This window comes from Leptodactylus fuscus, chromosome 2 (genome assembly GCF_031893055.1).
Source record: "Leptodactylus fuscus isolate aLepFus1 chromosome 2, aLepFus1.hap2, whole genome shotgun sequence".
Classification (NCBI taxonomy): Eukaryota; Metazoa; Chordata; class Amphibia; order Anura; family Leptodactylidae; genus Leptodactylus; species Leptodactylus fuscus.
This window is the reverse complement of record NC_134266.1, coordinates 139,859,408-139,875,264: the sequence shown is the minus strand read 5'-3', so window position 1 is coordinate 139,875,264 and position 15,857 is coordinate 139,859,408. Positions and strand designations below refer to the sequence as shown.

The 15,857-nt window shown below is 39.6% G+C and overlaps 1 protein-coding gene across 1 annotated transcript in view; it reads right to left on the bottom strand.

Moving 5' to 3' along the window:
* The window catches only part of INTS2 (integrator complex subunit 2), a 34,093-nt gene that overhangs the window by 17,045 nt on the left and 1,191 nt on the right, over positions 1–15,857 (bottom strand). The window contains exons 2-16 of the mRNA XM_075264735.1: positions 14,738–15,041; positions 14,465–14,603; positions 14,160–14,262; positions 13,602–13,715; positions 11,701–11,831; positions 11,430–11,603; positions 11,037–11,257; positions 10,216–10,341; positions 8,281–8,352; positions 6,898–7,012; positions 5,835–5,903; positions 5,464–5,598; positions 3,472–3,754; positions 1,896–2,000; positions 914–1,078 (exon numbers count right to left, since the gene is read on the bottom strand). Of these exons, the coding sequence (XP_075120836.1) occupies positions 914–1,078; positions 1,896–2,000; positions 3,472–3,754; positions 5,464–5,598; positions 5,835–5,903; positions 6,898–7,012; positions 8,281–8,352; positions 10,216–10,341; positions 11,037–11,257; positions 11,430–11,603; positions 11,701–11,831; positions 13,602–13,715; positions 14,160–14,262; positions 14,465–14,603; positions 14,738–15,030 (2,245 nt within the window). The 5' untranslated portion in view covers positions 15,031–15,041. The remainder of the gene's footprint in view (positions 1–913; positions 1,079–1,895; positions 2,001–3,471; positions 3,755–5,463; positions 5,599–5,834; positions 5,904–6,897; positions 7,013–8,280; positions 8,353–10,215; positions 10,342–11,036; positions 11,258–11,429; positions 11,604–11,700; positions 11,832–13,601; positions 13,716–14,159; positions 14,263–14,464; positions 14,604–14,737; positions 15,042–15,857) is intronic.

Genomic DNA, 15,857 nt, shown 5'->3' with positions numbered 1-15,857 from the left:
GCTTTCCCGATCTGTGCCCGGTGTAAAGAGCTTACGGTGCCGGTACCGTAGTGCTCTATGGTCAGAAGGGCGTTTCTGACCATTAGCCAGAGACGTCCTTCTGCCTCGCGGCGCCTATCGCGCTGTGCTGTGGAGCGGGGAGGAACTCCACCCTCCCGCTCCTGATAATACTCGTCTATGGACGGGCTGTGTGAGCAGAGGGAGGGGGCGTTCCTCCCGGCTCCACAGCACAGCGCGATTGGCGCCGCGAGGCAGAAGGACGTCTCTGGCTAATGGTCAGAAACGCCCTTCTGACCATAGAGCACTACGGTACCGGCACCGTAAGCTCTTTACACCGGGCACAGATCGGGAAAGCCGACAGTGCGCTGAATTCAGCGCACTGTCAGCTTTCCAGCAGTATATAACACTGCATGTGCCCAAAAGTGGTGAAAGGTCCTCTTTAAAGGGCGTTCACACTTGCGCCTGCTGTCCGACCGCTGTGATTTCACAGAAATTGCATAAAAACAGATTGGGGATGGTTTGCATACGGTCAGTTTAAAAGCCCATTCATTTCAATGGGTTTTTACAGCAAACCGCAGGTGTACGTATGCAGCCTCCATGCCGTGAAACCACTTCGACATGCAGGACTTTGTGTCTGTGCAAAAAAAGCGATTTCACGGCGTAGAGGCTGCATACAGACACCGGTGGTTTGCTTTAAAAATCCATTGTAATGAACGGGTTTTTAAACTGACCGTATGCAAGCCGTCTCCAATCTGTCTTTGAGCAATTTCGAAGGAATCACGGCGGGTGTACAGCAGGCGCAAGAGTGAACATCCCCTGAACTGTATATTGTATTTTTGCCATTATTTAATAAGTGCTTTTGAAACTAAACATGGTCACAGTTTTCATATTTATTCTTATTTGTTAATCTCACCATCCTGTAGCTGTTTAGGGGAATGATTTTTGGCAGAATTTGTCATCAACATCCTTCTTAAGAGAGCATCTGTACCAGTGATTTCCTCCTCACATATCCAGTCATCCACAATGCACAGATGGGGGTAGTTCGTGGCAAGCAGGCGCAGCAAGGCAGAGTGTAAGCCTGGAAAACAAAAATCAGTAAAGTAATTCACCTTATTAGCACAAGCTTTCACAAAAGCTGGAAGCGTGTAACCAGCAGTAACAATTGGTCACACTTATATTTCCACAGATTAACACTTTAAAGCATTTAATTTTCTGGCAGTGTTTGTGTCATTAATACATTTTGTAATATACTTTATTAAATTTTGGATCATTTGTGAAACAGTTTTTTTTTTTTTAACTGGACACAAAGTCCTGCATGTCCGACTTTGTGTCCAATTAAAAAAACGGTTTCGCTGTGGAAAGGAACAAAACACTCACGGGCGGTCACTTTGCAAACCCATTCAAGTGAAAACCGGTTTAAAAACTGACAGCCGGGTTTCCGTCCCGTCCAGTTTCTCGGGGCTGAAGACGGAAACCGGCAGGATTGCGTAAAGCGGGCACAGGTGTGAACCCTCGTTACGACAGAAAGACCCGAGTCAGATCGTGTCTGCCTCCTACGTACACTAGGTTAAAACTGACTAAGCACAGGGTCAGTGAGAGGGTATAGACCAGAGGTTAAGCCAACTGCTTTTCATTCTCCTAGTATCTGGCTCTATACCCATGATGCTGTGTCCCCCAGTGAAATAAGCAAGAACTTTTCTTGGACTTCTTGTCCAGCAGCGTCACTTAAGAGCACTACTGCCAGATTTTCCCTAGCTTGAAATAGCTGTTCAAACAATGCATTTAATGGAAATATTAATTGCACAAACATACATATAATGAAATTAGTCCTAGTGACTAAAGGGATTTTACAATACATTGCAGAACATGGTAAATATAAATGCACAGTGACTTACCTCCAAGTTCTTGTTGCAGGCCTTGTGCCTGTCGAATGAGGTATTTTATTGGAATCTGATCCATTAATAATGACGAGTAAGACTTTGGTTTCTTCTGCATGGCTGCTGCAATTACAACATTTAAAAAAAAAAACAAATAAATATCTGAATTTCTTTTGCCCCACATTATTGTTTAGTATTTTTATGTTTAATGTTACTTTAAAATCTCTTAACCACACATGACATACTATTTTTGTCATGGTCTCACTACGCTTGTATGGAGAGGGCTCAGGAGCGGTCCAGCGTTTCTCAACCGGGGTGCCGTAGAGAACCCTCCAGGGCTGAAACAACAATCCAGTTGGAAAATGGCTGCACGTCCCCTTTTAACTACATCGGTATCCTCCTTGAATAGAATGGTGCAGCAGAAAGACTTTGGCTTCCTGCTCTACTACTCAGGCATCAGCTAGTGATGTCTACTGAAGAACAGATGCATCGACCTGCAGAGAAGTAGGAGAACCTCACAGTGAATAAGTAAGAGAACTCATCCTTGATCAGGGGATCAAGGATGGGTAGGTGGTGTTTCTTATTTATATAGCACAACTATAGTGTGGAGCCACTGACGGACATTATTCCTTGCCTCGGGGCCAATGGAGGATATTATTAGCACTTTTTTCTTACAGCATCTGCAAGAAGTTTCTGTGTTCTCCCAGTGGGTTTACTCCGTGTTTTCCGGCTTCCTTCCACACATTAAAAACATACTAATAGGGAATTCAGAATACCTGGGGCACTGTGGAATTTGATGGTAAGTAAGCAAAAGAAATAAATAAGCAAACAAACCCCTTTAACTACATGGCCTAGTTTGGGGCTTAACGACAGAAATTATTTTGCTCTGCAATTCTTAAAGCCATAACTTTTTTATTCCCCATCAAGAAATGGAAAGAAAAAAAACAAAACTACACTAACTTTATAGCTTTTTCTGTTTTAGATACTTTTTATACTTTTGCATAAAAAAATACTTTTAGCTAAGTTACTGTTTTGTTTGTTTCCATGGAGCCATAACATTATTTTTCCAACAATGTGTCTGTTTGAGGGATTGTTTTCTGAAGGAGGACTTTCTTTTATTCCTGATCTTAGGAGGAAGTTGGATCTAAAACTGGCATTGTATTCCATTAACACCATTCCTTAAGGATAACGTAGTCATTCTCCCACTAAAGACACTTAATCCCTGATGTGAAGAAATGGATGCACATTCCCACTGTGCTTGATCCATTTCTATGGTAGTACTGGTAATAGTGAAGTAACAGTGCTCCGCTATCTCCAGCAGTCCCATAAGATGAATGGAGTGCAAAGGACATGCAGAGACATAATGGATCCCTGAATAGGGACCAAGCGTGTTTAGTAGGACAACTCATTTAACCTGTATTAGTGACTCAAGAGTCACTAGAAGCCTATGCTGGAATACAAAAAAATATTTTCCAGAAGTATGCTACTGATACATTTATGCTTACTGGTTGAGCAGAATTTTGCACACCACAGGTGCAGCATTACGAAACCAGGATGCCGACTTAATGACCACAAAATACAACTAAAAACATACCTAATGTTTTTGAATTAGCCAGTAGAGCTTCTTCATACGAGAGAAGGTAATACAGTAAAAGCAATTGGGTAGTAATTTTGTTACGCTGGTTTTGACGAAGATTCTCCCCTGTGTGACCCTGGAAAACCTTTAATATTTCTTGCTCTGTGATTGGTTTGTTAGTGGCTTCTGGGCTGGACTTTGATGCAGGAGTGATTATTGAGTTAATGTACACATCAATAAGTGGAATCAGCTGTTGATGTAGAGGAGTAGTTGTCTCACAAATCTGGGTGTAGATCCAGTCCTGAAAAAGTGATTGTTCATAGTAAGTCACAGTTAATGTCTTTCTACAGTACAGCATTTTGAGTATCTTAAAGTTTACAACAATCTGTGTGGATATTTAGTATGTAAAACCGACACTAGAAAATGGGACTACTGTAGACAATAACTGGCTGCAGCAGTCAGTATGTTTAGAATATATGTTACATGGCAGTATTCTAACTCAAAATCCTCTCCACAGAGCACCATAAATCTGCTTCCCCTTGTATACGAGGCTAATCACTTGTGCAAGTGCTCGGCCTCAGCTTTCCAGCACAGAATCCACAGGTAGGATATGGAAAGGGAAGGGGGGTGTTTATGAGGGCCGATTCAAATTCTATGCCAAATCTGCTACGTGACCACATCCTAAGGTGCAGATGTGTACCTTTGGATGATTGTTGTTGTGGTATCAGGCCCAGAACTTGTTTCAATTTACCAGTTTGTGCTGTTTTAATACTGTCCGCATTGTATGTCTCAAGTAAAAATAAAATTTTGACTCCTTTTCATATAATCTTGGGGAAGGAATGTGTTAATGTAATTGTCAAGGGCAGACTAAGCTCTTACATTAACTTCTCAGCTGAAGTCACAGTCAGGTCATGCATTCCAGCATGCAGAGCTGTCTGAACAAGCTTCTTAATGTCATTAGCAGACTGTAAGAAGAGCCTCATAAGAACTGTCATCATAGAGTTCTTGCCAGCATAGTATCACACAAACCCATTTCACTGAATCAGCATTAGAGTTTTCCTTTACTCATCACATATCAGGTATATTAATACACTATTATTCCTCTAATATATATCACATATTTGTTAACACAACCTGAATGTGTACTACTTCCCACTGGGTCACAAGTTGATAGCCAAGCTAGACAGAACAGACTAAAGCAATAATTAATAGTTATTGTTATTAATATTATTATATTATACTAGCTTTTACCCACGACTTCGTCTGCGGTGATTTGAGAATTGGGTGGACACAGACGTGTGAAACTGTAAAAGTGCTTTAAAAAGTTTGGTGGGATAGCAAATGTGATGTGTTATATTGTGTATGTAGTAATACAGACAATGTGATGTGTTATATTGTGTATGTAGTGATACAGACAATGTGATGTGTTATATTGTGTATGTAGTGATACAGACAATGTGATGTGTTATATTGTGTATGTAGTGATACAGACAATGTGCTGTGTTATATTGTGTATGTAGTGATACAGACAATGTGATGTGTTATATTGTGCATGTAGTGATACAGACAATGTGCTGTGTTATATTGTGTATGTAGTGATACAGACAATGTGATCTGTTATATTGTGTATGTAGTGATACAGACAATGTGATCTGTTATATTGTGGAAAGCTATATGTAAATGTGATTGAGTAGAGTGAGGGCTACTCCTGAGGTGACAGTAAGGAGTGTGCAGGCAGGTTGAGGCAGGAAATGCCAGGCAGTGTGTGCGAGTCTATAGCTGGGGCTAGGAGTCCTGCTTTTGTGAGTCTCCTGCTAGGAAGCCATGTTGTTTAGTGGCACCAAAAGTAGCCTATGACTCAATCCTAAGGGAAAGCTATGTTTGTGGAAAATTGCACAGAAATCCGTCCAGGCGTTTTAGCGTGATTGAGGAACAAACATCCAAACTCACAAACATCCAAACACACAAACTTTCAATATTAGTAGGATTCAGACATTGGGAACGTCCTACCTTAATTGACACCTTGTGCTTGGTGAAAGCTCGACTTCTTAATAGCTGATATATACAGTGAATAGGTAGAAAACCGGTAATGTTAGCACTCAGATTGCTTGTGACGGGGACTCGAACTGCATGGGCTGTGACCACCTGAATAAAAGACAGCAACAAAATGTTAATTTCTAGAAATGCGTTGCATTGGCCTTTACGATTTTCATTTCCAAGTTCCAACTGAAGCAAAAAAAATATTACCTCAGGAAAAAATGCAAGGCAAAAATGTAAGGCAAGAATGGAAAGAAACACAGGCAAGAGTCAATAGCAATTTTCCCACATGTTCACTCAAAACGAAAAAATAAAATAAAAACCACCACAAGATATGATTTTACCTGCTCTGTAAATATCTCCTGAGTGAAAATGGTCTTCATTCTACTAAGAGAACTTGGTTTAATGACAATCTGAAAAAGGATAAAATAAGAAGTTACACTGTCCACACATCTGTCTGAATCACCGCAACCAATTCATGTGATTGTGTAAGACTAGAAAGTATACAAATACTGACAAAATATTACTCATTCTTAAACACACCAAAGGGGCTGTCAATTACCTCTCCCAGAGTCCTGAATGGCAAATCAGATATCTATATCCAATGGGACTTTGGCTATATGACAGCATACCTAAACCAATTAGTCATTCAGGAGTTTGATGAAGTCCGTGTGAGTTACATGTAGCACTGGAATATAATAGAAGTGTAGTGGAACACAAGTACATGAGGACAACAGGGGTGCAATGATGCACAATTTTTCCATGCAAGAAAATGCCATGGTGCTACATATAAGCGTCATTTGGAGAAGGGGAAATGATTGCACACCGGTCTAATCCTTGCAATGGCAGAGGATTCTCTTACTTTATGATGAGGAGCATGTTCCTACACCGAAATCTGTCAGCTTGTGGCTGTCGTAGATTTCAAGAATCATTTAAACTGGCATAGATCATGATGATGATGAAGAAATTAATGGGACAGATAGCCCTGTCCACAGTACTGCCTAACCTTTCACCTTTTCTGAAACTGTTGAGGGTCATGTAAAAACTGCATTTGCGACACTTTTTTTTACAAGTTTTGTTTAAAAAGTCACAAAGTCAAGGTTTGTAACCTTTTCACACCACAGAGGTGGTATAGCTTTATTAATGAATCTGACCACAAGTACTAAGTACTGAGTTTTTCTAAGCCCTAAATAAAGCTAATAAAGGTAACAAGCCATTGTCATATAAAAATATGGGTGATGCCACAGTTATCTGTGGTAGACTAGAATCACGCACTGGCTTGTAGCATGAGAGTAGTCTAATCTATCGCCTTAATGCGAGGTGGCAAAAAGTTCTCTCAAGCTTCAAACAGCAGAGTAGAAAAATAAGAATTCTCACATTTTGCACAAATAATTTAATGTTATTTACCTTCATTCCCAGTGTGGAACAGACCAAATCGATGATGGCACTTAGTTGGTTGCTATGGAAATACATAGCAACTAATAGCAGCATTTCTCCGAATGAGGCAGACACACCAGCTGTACTGTAAAGGAGAAATAAGAAAAAATGATTATGTCTTACTCTCGCAAACTACTTAACTTTTTTTTTTGTAAAGAGATTTACCCATGAGCACAACTATAGTTACATTTGTACACAAAAGTTAAAGGGTTTTTTTTTGTAGAGCTCTGGAGTCGGTAGATTAAGGTTGAGTTCACATTGAGTTTTTTGGTCAGGAAACTGACTCAAATTCCTCCTCCTAAAAACACGTCACCATAGGGGACACAGCACTATGGGTAGAGACCTGAAAGCTGACATTAGGAAAAGCAAAAGATGTCAGCTCCACATTAAAGGGGTATTCCCATCTCGCCTGTTCACCACCATGCAGGCTGTGTGCTCTGTTCACTTCCTGGTTTTCTCGGTAATTTGGTGGGTGGGGTTTCACTTGCTGTCTCCCAGACAAAGCCAGCTCCGCTATCTCTCTTCATAGCAGTACATGTTTGCAATCAGTAATGAGGGATGGTTGTAAATAAATTAGCACAGTATCACTGGAAGATGCACAATATGAAGCTGATGTAGCAGAGCTGGATTTGATAGTTGATGATAATCCCAAACTTACATGCTACAGGACCATGAGTCAGCTTGCAATAAACTCTGTTTTAGGTCTGGGTTACATACAGAGGTAACAGTCTCCCTGTCTCAGCCCTTATCAGCAACATTCAATTAGAAGAGCTGATAACTGGAAGAGGGAGATAACAGCTGAGAAATACAAGCTGCTCCAAGCACTCAGCTCCCCCTCCCCTCTTGAGAGCAGGGAGATACGTCACTTGTCCTGGGCAGAGAGATAAGACCATCCCCAGGTCCATGGTTATGATCGTAAAGTCCTTTTAGCCATTCTTGAGCCAAAGCCAAGAACGGCTACAAAAGGAATGGGAAATATATAAAACTTACTTATACTTCTCCCTTCTGTTCAAATCCACTCCTGGTTTTGGCTCAAAAGTTGTGTTACTGCAACATAGGGCCATAGCTTTAAGAATTCTTTAAACAGATACAGGCAGGGACAAGTGGATGCACAAGAAGGAAACTTGGCCACAATATGTACATCACGGAGGGTTTCTAACAAGTGCAAGACTATAGAAAGTTCCTGCATTCTTGGTTGTATCCAATGGCAACTTATCAAGACAAGCAACTCTCATTAAGATGGTTAGAGAAAATCTTGAAATTTGCAGACAATTAGAAGTTAAACATTTTTGCAAATATAAACATTTTAAATATGTTTTAGTTCATTGGTAAACCATTTTAACAAAGGCCCACCTTTCAAAATAAGCTTCTTCTTTTATCATCCAGCTGAGCCACATCAACATCAGCTGCTCTTGTTCAGGGGTACTGAAATAAATTTATACAAAATAAATAAAGATTACTTCCCTATAATAACTCCATACTTGTAAAAGTAATGCTTTCATTTCCTAGACTTAAAGGGTTATCCAGTTTCTAACATTGGTATCCTCAGAATAAGAGATCAATATTAGAACTGGAGGTGTCTGACAGCTAGGAACCCTCTCAGATATGTTGTTCGGGGACAGCATAGTCTCCACTGGCAGAGCCGATTGCGCATGCGTAGAAGATTGAAAGCCAGGCTGGAAGACGATGATGCATAGGGGCCGGTTTCTGAAGAAGATGGGCAGCGCTGGAGAGTTCTCTCGCAGCATTGGGGACACCCCCAGTGCTGTTTGAGCGCTGGGGCCCGCCCACAGTGCCGCGAGAGAACTCATTTGCATAAAGATGAAAAACAGAATATCTACCGAACGGTGGTGCGGAGAAAACATCTAAAGGTAGGCGAAGAATAGCCTTTCTTAATCACTCCATACGCAGGCCCATGCATTTTGCGGTAACAACACTTACTAAATTACATTTTACATCTATATGTATTTTGCTCTTTTACCGTATTGTCTATCATCTAAGGTCCAGCTTAGATAATGATTTGATTTAAAGAGACCCTTTCACCACTTGGGGCACATACGGTTTTATATACCCCTAGAAAGCAGACAGTGCCCTTTAACGATTTGTGCCCCCGGTGAAGAGCTATCGGTGCCGGTACCGTAGCTCTTCACCATCAGAAGGGCATTTCTGACAGTCTGTCAGGAACGCCCTTCCTCACAGCAGCGCCTATAGCGCTGTACTGTGAGAGCAGGAAGGAACATCCCCTCCCCTCCTGATAGTACTTGTGAATTCAGCGCATTGTCGGCTTTCTAGCGGTATATAAAACCGCATGTGCCCCAGGTGGTGAAAGTTCCTCTTTAATATGCATGTCAGTATATTGCAAAATAGCTGCACTATTTAACACATAATGGAAATGCTTGTTTATATGACCCAGGTACATAACTTTTCATTTATCGATATTAAACTACGGTAATTTGCAATTTCTCTAGCTTCCTCAAATCCCCCTGTTGTATTCTACTATCCTCCTCTGTGTTGACTACTTTACAGAGCTTAGTATTATGTACAAATATCGAAAGTTTATTCAGTAAACTCTCCACTCGGTCATTAATAAAAGATATTAAAGGAGACCAGGTCTTTCAAAGTTAAACTTGTAGAAAGCTCTATTTGTCTCAGGTACATCGGGGAAGGAATTTTTGTTATTTTCCCACTGGTTTTATTAGGAAAACATATTGCATTCAGGAATTACAAAGCCCAGAAAAAATCTTAAAAATAATATCCTAGAAATTATTCTTTATAATATTAATAAAGCCTACCAAAACCAACACAATTACATTAACATGGTTTGAAAAAAAGACAAGTTCATCAGCATCAACCAAGGGAATATGGCACATTTACATGTGTTTTATTCTGCGCACATTAGAAACCCCCAAAGTTATTTTCTTAACCATCATTTACAGAGAACAAAAACTAAATTCCTGTAATGATAGAATCTTTTTAATTTGTTGAATTTATGTCGACTGACTAGATAATGTAAAACAATATACAAAAATAATGATAAAATTATTATTATTATTATTATAAGTATTGAATCAGACTATGTCAACCTAGAATACATAGCATATTGTAAGGCAAAACACCTACAAGTACCTTAACATGCATGACACTAGTCATTGTTAGTAATATCTTAAATATCCTAAAGCCTCTTTAAAAAGCTATCTAACATAGGAAATGCCAACAACTGATCACAAGACTGACTGAGCTAAAGTGTGTGAAAAAAGTTCACACAAATATGCATGGCAGCCATCTCACCTTACTAGTGTGGAAAATGCAAGCAACATACAGAAAGAAAGGGAGACAAATCGCACCCCGGCAGGAGTTGCAGGTGGACGACTGGTCATGAGCTGAAGCACTTGCTCAGCTTCTTCATCTGTTGGCCTGAAATACAAACACCATAAGAGATCTTGAAGTAATTAAGAATTCCTTTGGTAAAAGAGTTTATAGGTCTATGTTCATGAAAATCAGGGTTTTATTCTTATGCAGATTGTCTGCAAAAGGCTTTAGGGGTGTTCCTGGGGCTGGGGCATTTGTTCTGTGACCAGATAAATGCCCCTAACTGGAGAAGAAAAATGTGACAAATAGGACATGTCACTCAAGCAACGGAGGGAGAAGCTCTGCGGCAAGTAGGGGCGAAGCTCTAAGCAGGAGAAGAAATTCCCCTAAAGCCCTTTTCAGCTAATACACATGAGGATAAAATGCTGATTTCATGAAAATACGATTTTTTCACCTTTAAACATACATGATTGTTTTCCATTTAATGAATCTGAACATCAATGCCCATTTATTGTACAGTGGCTAAAAATAATAAATAGATATACAAATAAAGTAGCTTGATCCCATATCTGATGTGTTGGCAAGCCAAGTGAAACTGACCTACACACCGATTGCAGCCATTAACATATCCATAAAAGGCAATCAGTAGAAGGGACAAAAATATATCTGTAAAGGTCACATGGCTAAAAAAAAACAAACAAAAAAAAAAACACTTTACCACAGTTGACTTCACTACATTTTTCACAGGTCTGTGCTACAACATTACAAAAAGTGCAAGAAATTAAGAAAATGGTATTTACTTAAGGCCGGCAATTCCCATCAAGGCACAATATAGGCGAAGCAGGGCACTGGCTTTGACTACATGCTCTTCTTTCAGTCCACAATATGAAGGTCCTCCATGTTCAATACCACCACCCTGTGATACTTGTGACCTCTTCTCAGTTGGAAGAATACTCATTAACTCTGATAGGAGCTGCCTTCGCATTTGCCACAATACTGAGCTGCTGTTCTCTCGTCTTCTCTAAAGTAAAATGCAGAAAAAGACGTACACAAAGTAATATTAAAGTAGAACTATGTAATAAATACCTGGAAGTTATTTTTCATTTCAGGGTTTAAATCCAACTAGAGCAGATTATACATACAACAGATTATTTTACAGGAAAAAAGCATTAAACCAAAGTTAAAAATCTTACCAGTTGACCATTGCGAATAAATGTGCCAAACCAGGTCCTAACTTTTGCATTGGTCCCAAGGAGTAGCCCGCTTACAAAGCACACCATATTGCTAACACCATCATCACCAGCCTCATTTTTCGTATGATCGAGTGTCAATGCTACACCAAGCCCCGGAAGGTGACATTCTTCTACCTGTCACAAATTAGCACACACCACAAACGTACTTGATTTTCTAGGAAGTATGATCACAGTTCATATAATAGAATTCATGAAGTAACAAACTACTTACCACCATGCCTCGAATTTTTAGTGCCTGAGATGGATTCATCTTGCACAGCTGGCGAAGAGCTTCTGTTCTTCGCCTTCCTCCAGCACTTTCTTCATCTTGGCGTTCTCCATTTTTTATCAAACTTCTACAAACTAAAGAAAACACACGATATTGAAGGCAACAATAAATATTTAACGGTATATATATTCATATATAAAACAAAAAATTGCAAATTTTATTAGTTTACTCATAACACATTGGTGAAATTTACACAAACATTACATAAATACTATGTTCACTTCTACACCTAAGCATCAAAAGTAATAAAAAGAAAAAAAAAAGTAAGAAACTTTGCAAAATAACTCTTCAATATAGAAAAAAAATTCTACCATTTGCTTTATAGAGTTCCTATGCAAACCGACAAGTCTTCGTTGATAGAGTTACAAAAGGAAGGAGATTTTTTTTTTTTTTCAACGTATTCAGGAAACTATAGAGAAAAAAAAGCTTACTGTATAGCAGACTACCCCCTGGAACCCTCATGGTTAGCTCTGTAGTGGGCAAGTATCATTCCTCAGCATCTACTGCTGACACTACAACTCTAAGTCACATGATCATTCCATGGACTCGCTGGCAGAGTAGGGCATTGGCTGTAACATCACACAGACCTGGAGCAGCAGTAGGAAGGATAAGGATTGAAGTGTGATATAAGTGTGAAGTGTAGACCCTCCAACACAAGAGATCATTAACCAAGTTTGCTTGATATTAGTGTGTTTAGCCAGCTTGAAAATGTATTCTGCTGCACTGCAGTTTTCACATTGGCCACTAGATGGCCCCAATTGCATGACGGAAATGGTATTATTTTCATAGCAGTCTTAGGGTGCATTCACACTGAGTAAACGCTAGCTTTTTTTTATTTTATTTTTTTATGTAGATTGTGAGCCCCACATAGAGCTCACAATGTACATTCTTCCCTATCAGTATGTCTTTGGAATATGGGATGGAAATCCATGCAAACACGGGGAGAACATACAAACTCCTTGCAGATAGTTTTATGCCCTTGGCGGGATTTGAACACCAGGACTCCAGCGCTGCAAGGCTGCAGTGCTAACCACTGAGCCACCGTGTGGCCCAAACGCTAGCTTATTTGTAGAGTAAAATTACACTTGTAAATTTTGCTTTCCCATTGACTTCAATGATATTTTTTTACAAGTGTAAAAATACGCCTGTAAAAAATACGCCTGTAAAAATATGCCTGTAAAATGTCATTGAAGTCAATGGGATAGCAAAATTTACAAGTGTAATTTTACTCTACAAAATAAGCTAGCGTTTACTCAGTGTGAATGCACCCTTACATGCTATATAGTAGCTACAAACAAGGAATCAATAGAAATCTCCCATGGTCTTTTAGAAGTCATTACATTACAAAAAAAATATATATATATAAATTCTTAAAATAGTGCAGTTTTCACAATAAGCACTGCACTTGGCAACACGTCAACAATTGTAGCGAAAAATGTATGCATCTACCATTCTGTCTTCCTCCCTACACAACGATTTCTGCAATCGTCACAGGGCCATCCTCGGACACTCTCCCACATAAGTCAATGCATTATTCTTAGAATACAAGTCTCTGTGGCTGCTGTCAAACAAATCTTTGAATGTTGTTCACTAAAGATGAGTGAGTAATAGTCGATCGAATATCTCCCCTGCATAGGTATTAGTGTAAAAAAAGCGCCAGGGAAGGTGGGAGGGGAATCGAATTTTTACTGCATTTACCACGTGGTATTCGACCGATTACACCAATACCTACATAGGGGAGGTATTCGATCGAATACTACTCGCTCATCTCTATTGTTCACAAATGTCAGACAAACAGATGGTCGCCTTCTTAAAAATCTACAGGGATAAATTCTTTAGCTCACCTTCATTAAAGCTGTCTGGAACATTGGCAACCAGCAAACAAAGGAACCAGGCTCCATTGCGAACATGGAGGAGAGCTTCAGCCATATCCGTGATAGGCAGTAGCGTGTGCAGTTCTATGAAGGAACAAAGGATAATGGTAAATGAACTGTGGAAATAAAAAAAAAAAAACTGAAAAAAAATTATTCATTCTTAAGACAAGAGATAAGTTTTAACCTTGAGAACAGATAAAGTTCTGATCCCTCCCCCATAGACATACTCACTCTGAACTGAGCATATGTTTTCAATAATAATAAGAACCACACCACTGCCAAACACCTCTGTAGCTGAATTGTAACATACCTGACCCTTATTTTTCCCAACATCTTCCATGAAGGGAGAGTCAGGAGGCCCCCATATAGCTCAGACAATCAGCTGGCTTGCATTTGTCTAAAGTTTATGGACAGTTTAAGTGTGCAATACACAGCAACCCACCTCTTCCAACAATAAATAAAATGGGAAGCTTAACAAGATCACAGCATTACAATATGCAGTAGAATAAACATGAGCTAAAATTGTACCAGCTTGTAAAATGCAGAGCACATCTGCAGCTTCCTCCATGTGAACAGGACTCTCAAAGAGCTCTGACGACTTCAGAAAATATTCACCATTAGAATCAGCAACCTACAAAAACAGTCATGAAAATACATACAATTTACACAGGATTTATATTGTAGAGCAATACTAAAACTTACAACACTCACTGCCCCCAAAACTAAAGAGATGTGGAGAAACAAAGCAGCATGAATTCAAGGCTGAAATGCAGTCCTTTTCTTTATCAATGTCACGAGTGACAACTATGCAAAGATATATTAGAAATCCATACCTTATTTATTATTACCAACAACTCGCTGAGCACTAGTCGCAACCGACGAGGAGAATCACTGTGCTCAAACTCTAATGTCAGGCCATGCTGAAGCTGTGACACCAAGATACTTTCTCCAGTACCTCCCCCAAGCTTATGTCTATGAAGAAGAATATGTCAGTCAGATGTTACTGTGTTACAATGTTACTGAAATATATAGGGTGATTAAAAAAAGAATGGTACAAAATGACAGATTTAATAAACCAGGAGAATAAATGCAAGTATATAACATACCTCAGTTGCTGTTCTTTGTTGGCATCCTGCTCTAATGCGTGAAAATCTACAGAGAGCAATGCCACAATGGAATTAACTGCTTCTACTCCTGATAGCAGCCGAAGAAGCAACTTTTTGTCTTGAGCCCATTTCTGGCTCTGGTCAGCTGGAGCACACAAGGCCATGCGAACCAGACATGGCAATAAAAGCCTCAGTTCTGGATCACTCAGAGCAGCCAACCGTACCACATCTACTTTCTGCATTGCTTCAAAGGCATATGGGCTGACATACTGCAGACATGAGCTGTCACCCATTGTGAAGACTCCTGGAAAAGAAAATTACATTTTTAATTACTGACTTTGTTTTTGCTTTTGCTTTTCACTACATGCACAGTTAGTCCAGAAATAAAACATTTTAAAAGTCATGCTGGTTGTGGATAATAGAATAGATAAACAACAGTATAACAAGTATCAGCAATGACAAGCTACATAATCTAGACATTAGCAAATCCAACACTTGTTTATTTTTTAGTAATAATGAAGGCCTTAAAAGAGTTTCACAGGTTTTTGATTTTGATGACCAACCCTAAGGACAGGTTATTAGTACTAGATGACAGGGGTCAGACCATCAGCACCACCACCAATCAGCCTTTCTTAGCTGCCTTAAGTGCTAGAAGTATTGTATGGAGATGAAAGAAGAAAGCTCCATCCAGGTTGTGTTAGCCACACCAGAGTAGGGCAGCTCTGCTCTCATTCAAATGAACGGGAGTTGAGCTACTGTACTCCAGAATTGCCACTACACAGTGTGTGGACCCATCTGCAGCCATCTTAGTACATGCTATAGCTCTAATACAGGAGGTACCTGATCAGTGAGGGATAAGTCATCAACATTAAAAACCCATCAATGCCATAAAAACTCCCTTCATTGCATTCCAAAGCTGAATAACATATCTGGAAACTGTAGAATTGCCCCTAGAAGATACGGTGATTCATTTTATAACAAATGTATTGCTAACAGAATGCCTATAAGACATATTCATAAACTTTGGGGCTCATTAGTAGGCAGATCCACAATAGAGCAAGCAGCAAGTCTGCAGCAGAATCCAAATCAGCACAGAAAATCTTTCAAATCAGTGGCTGAT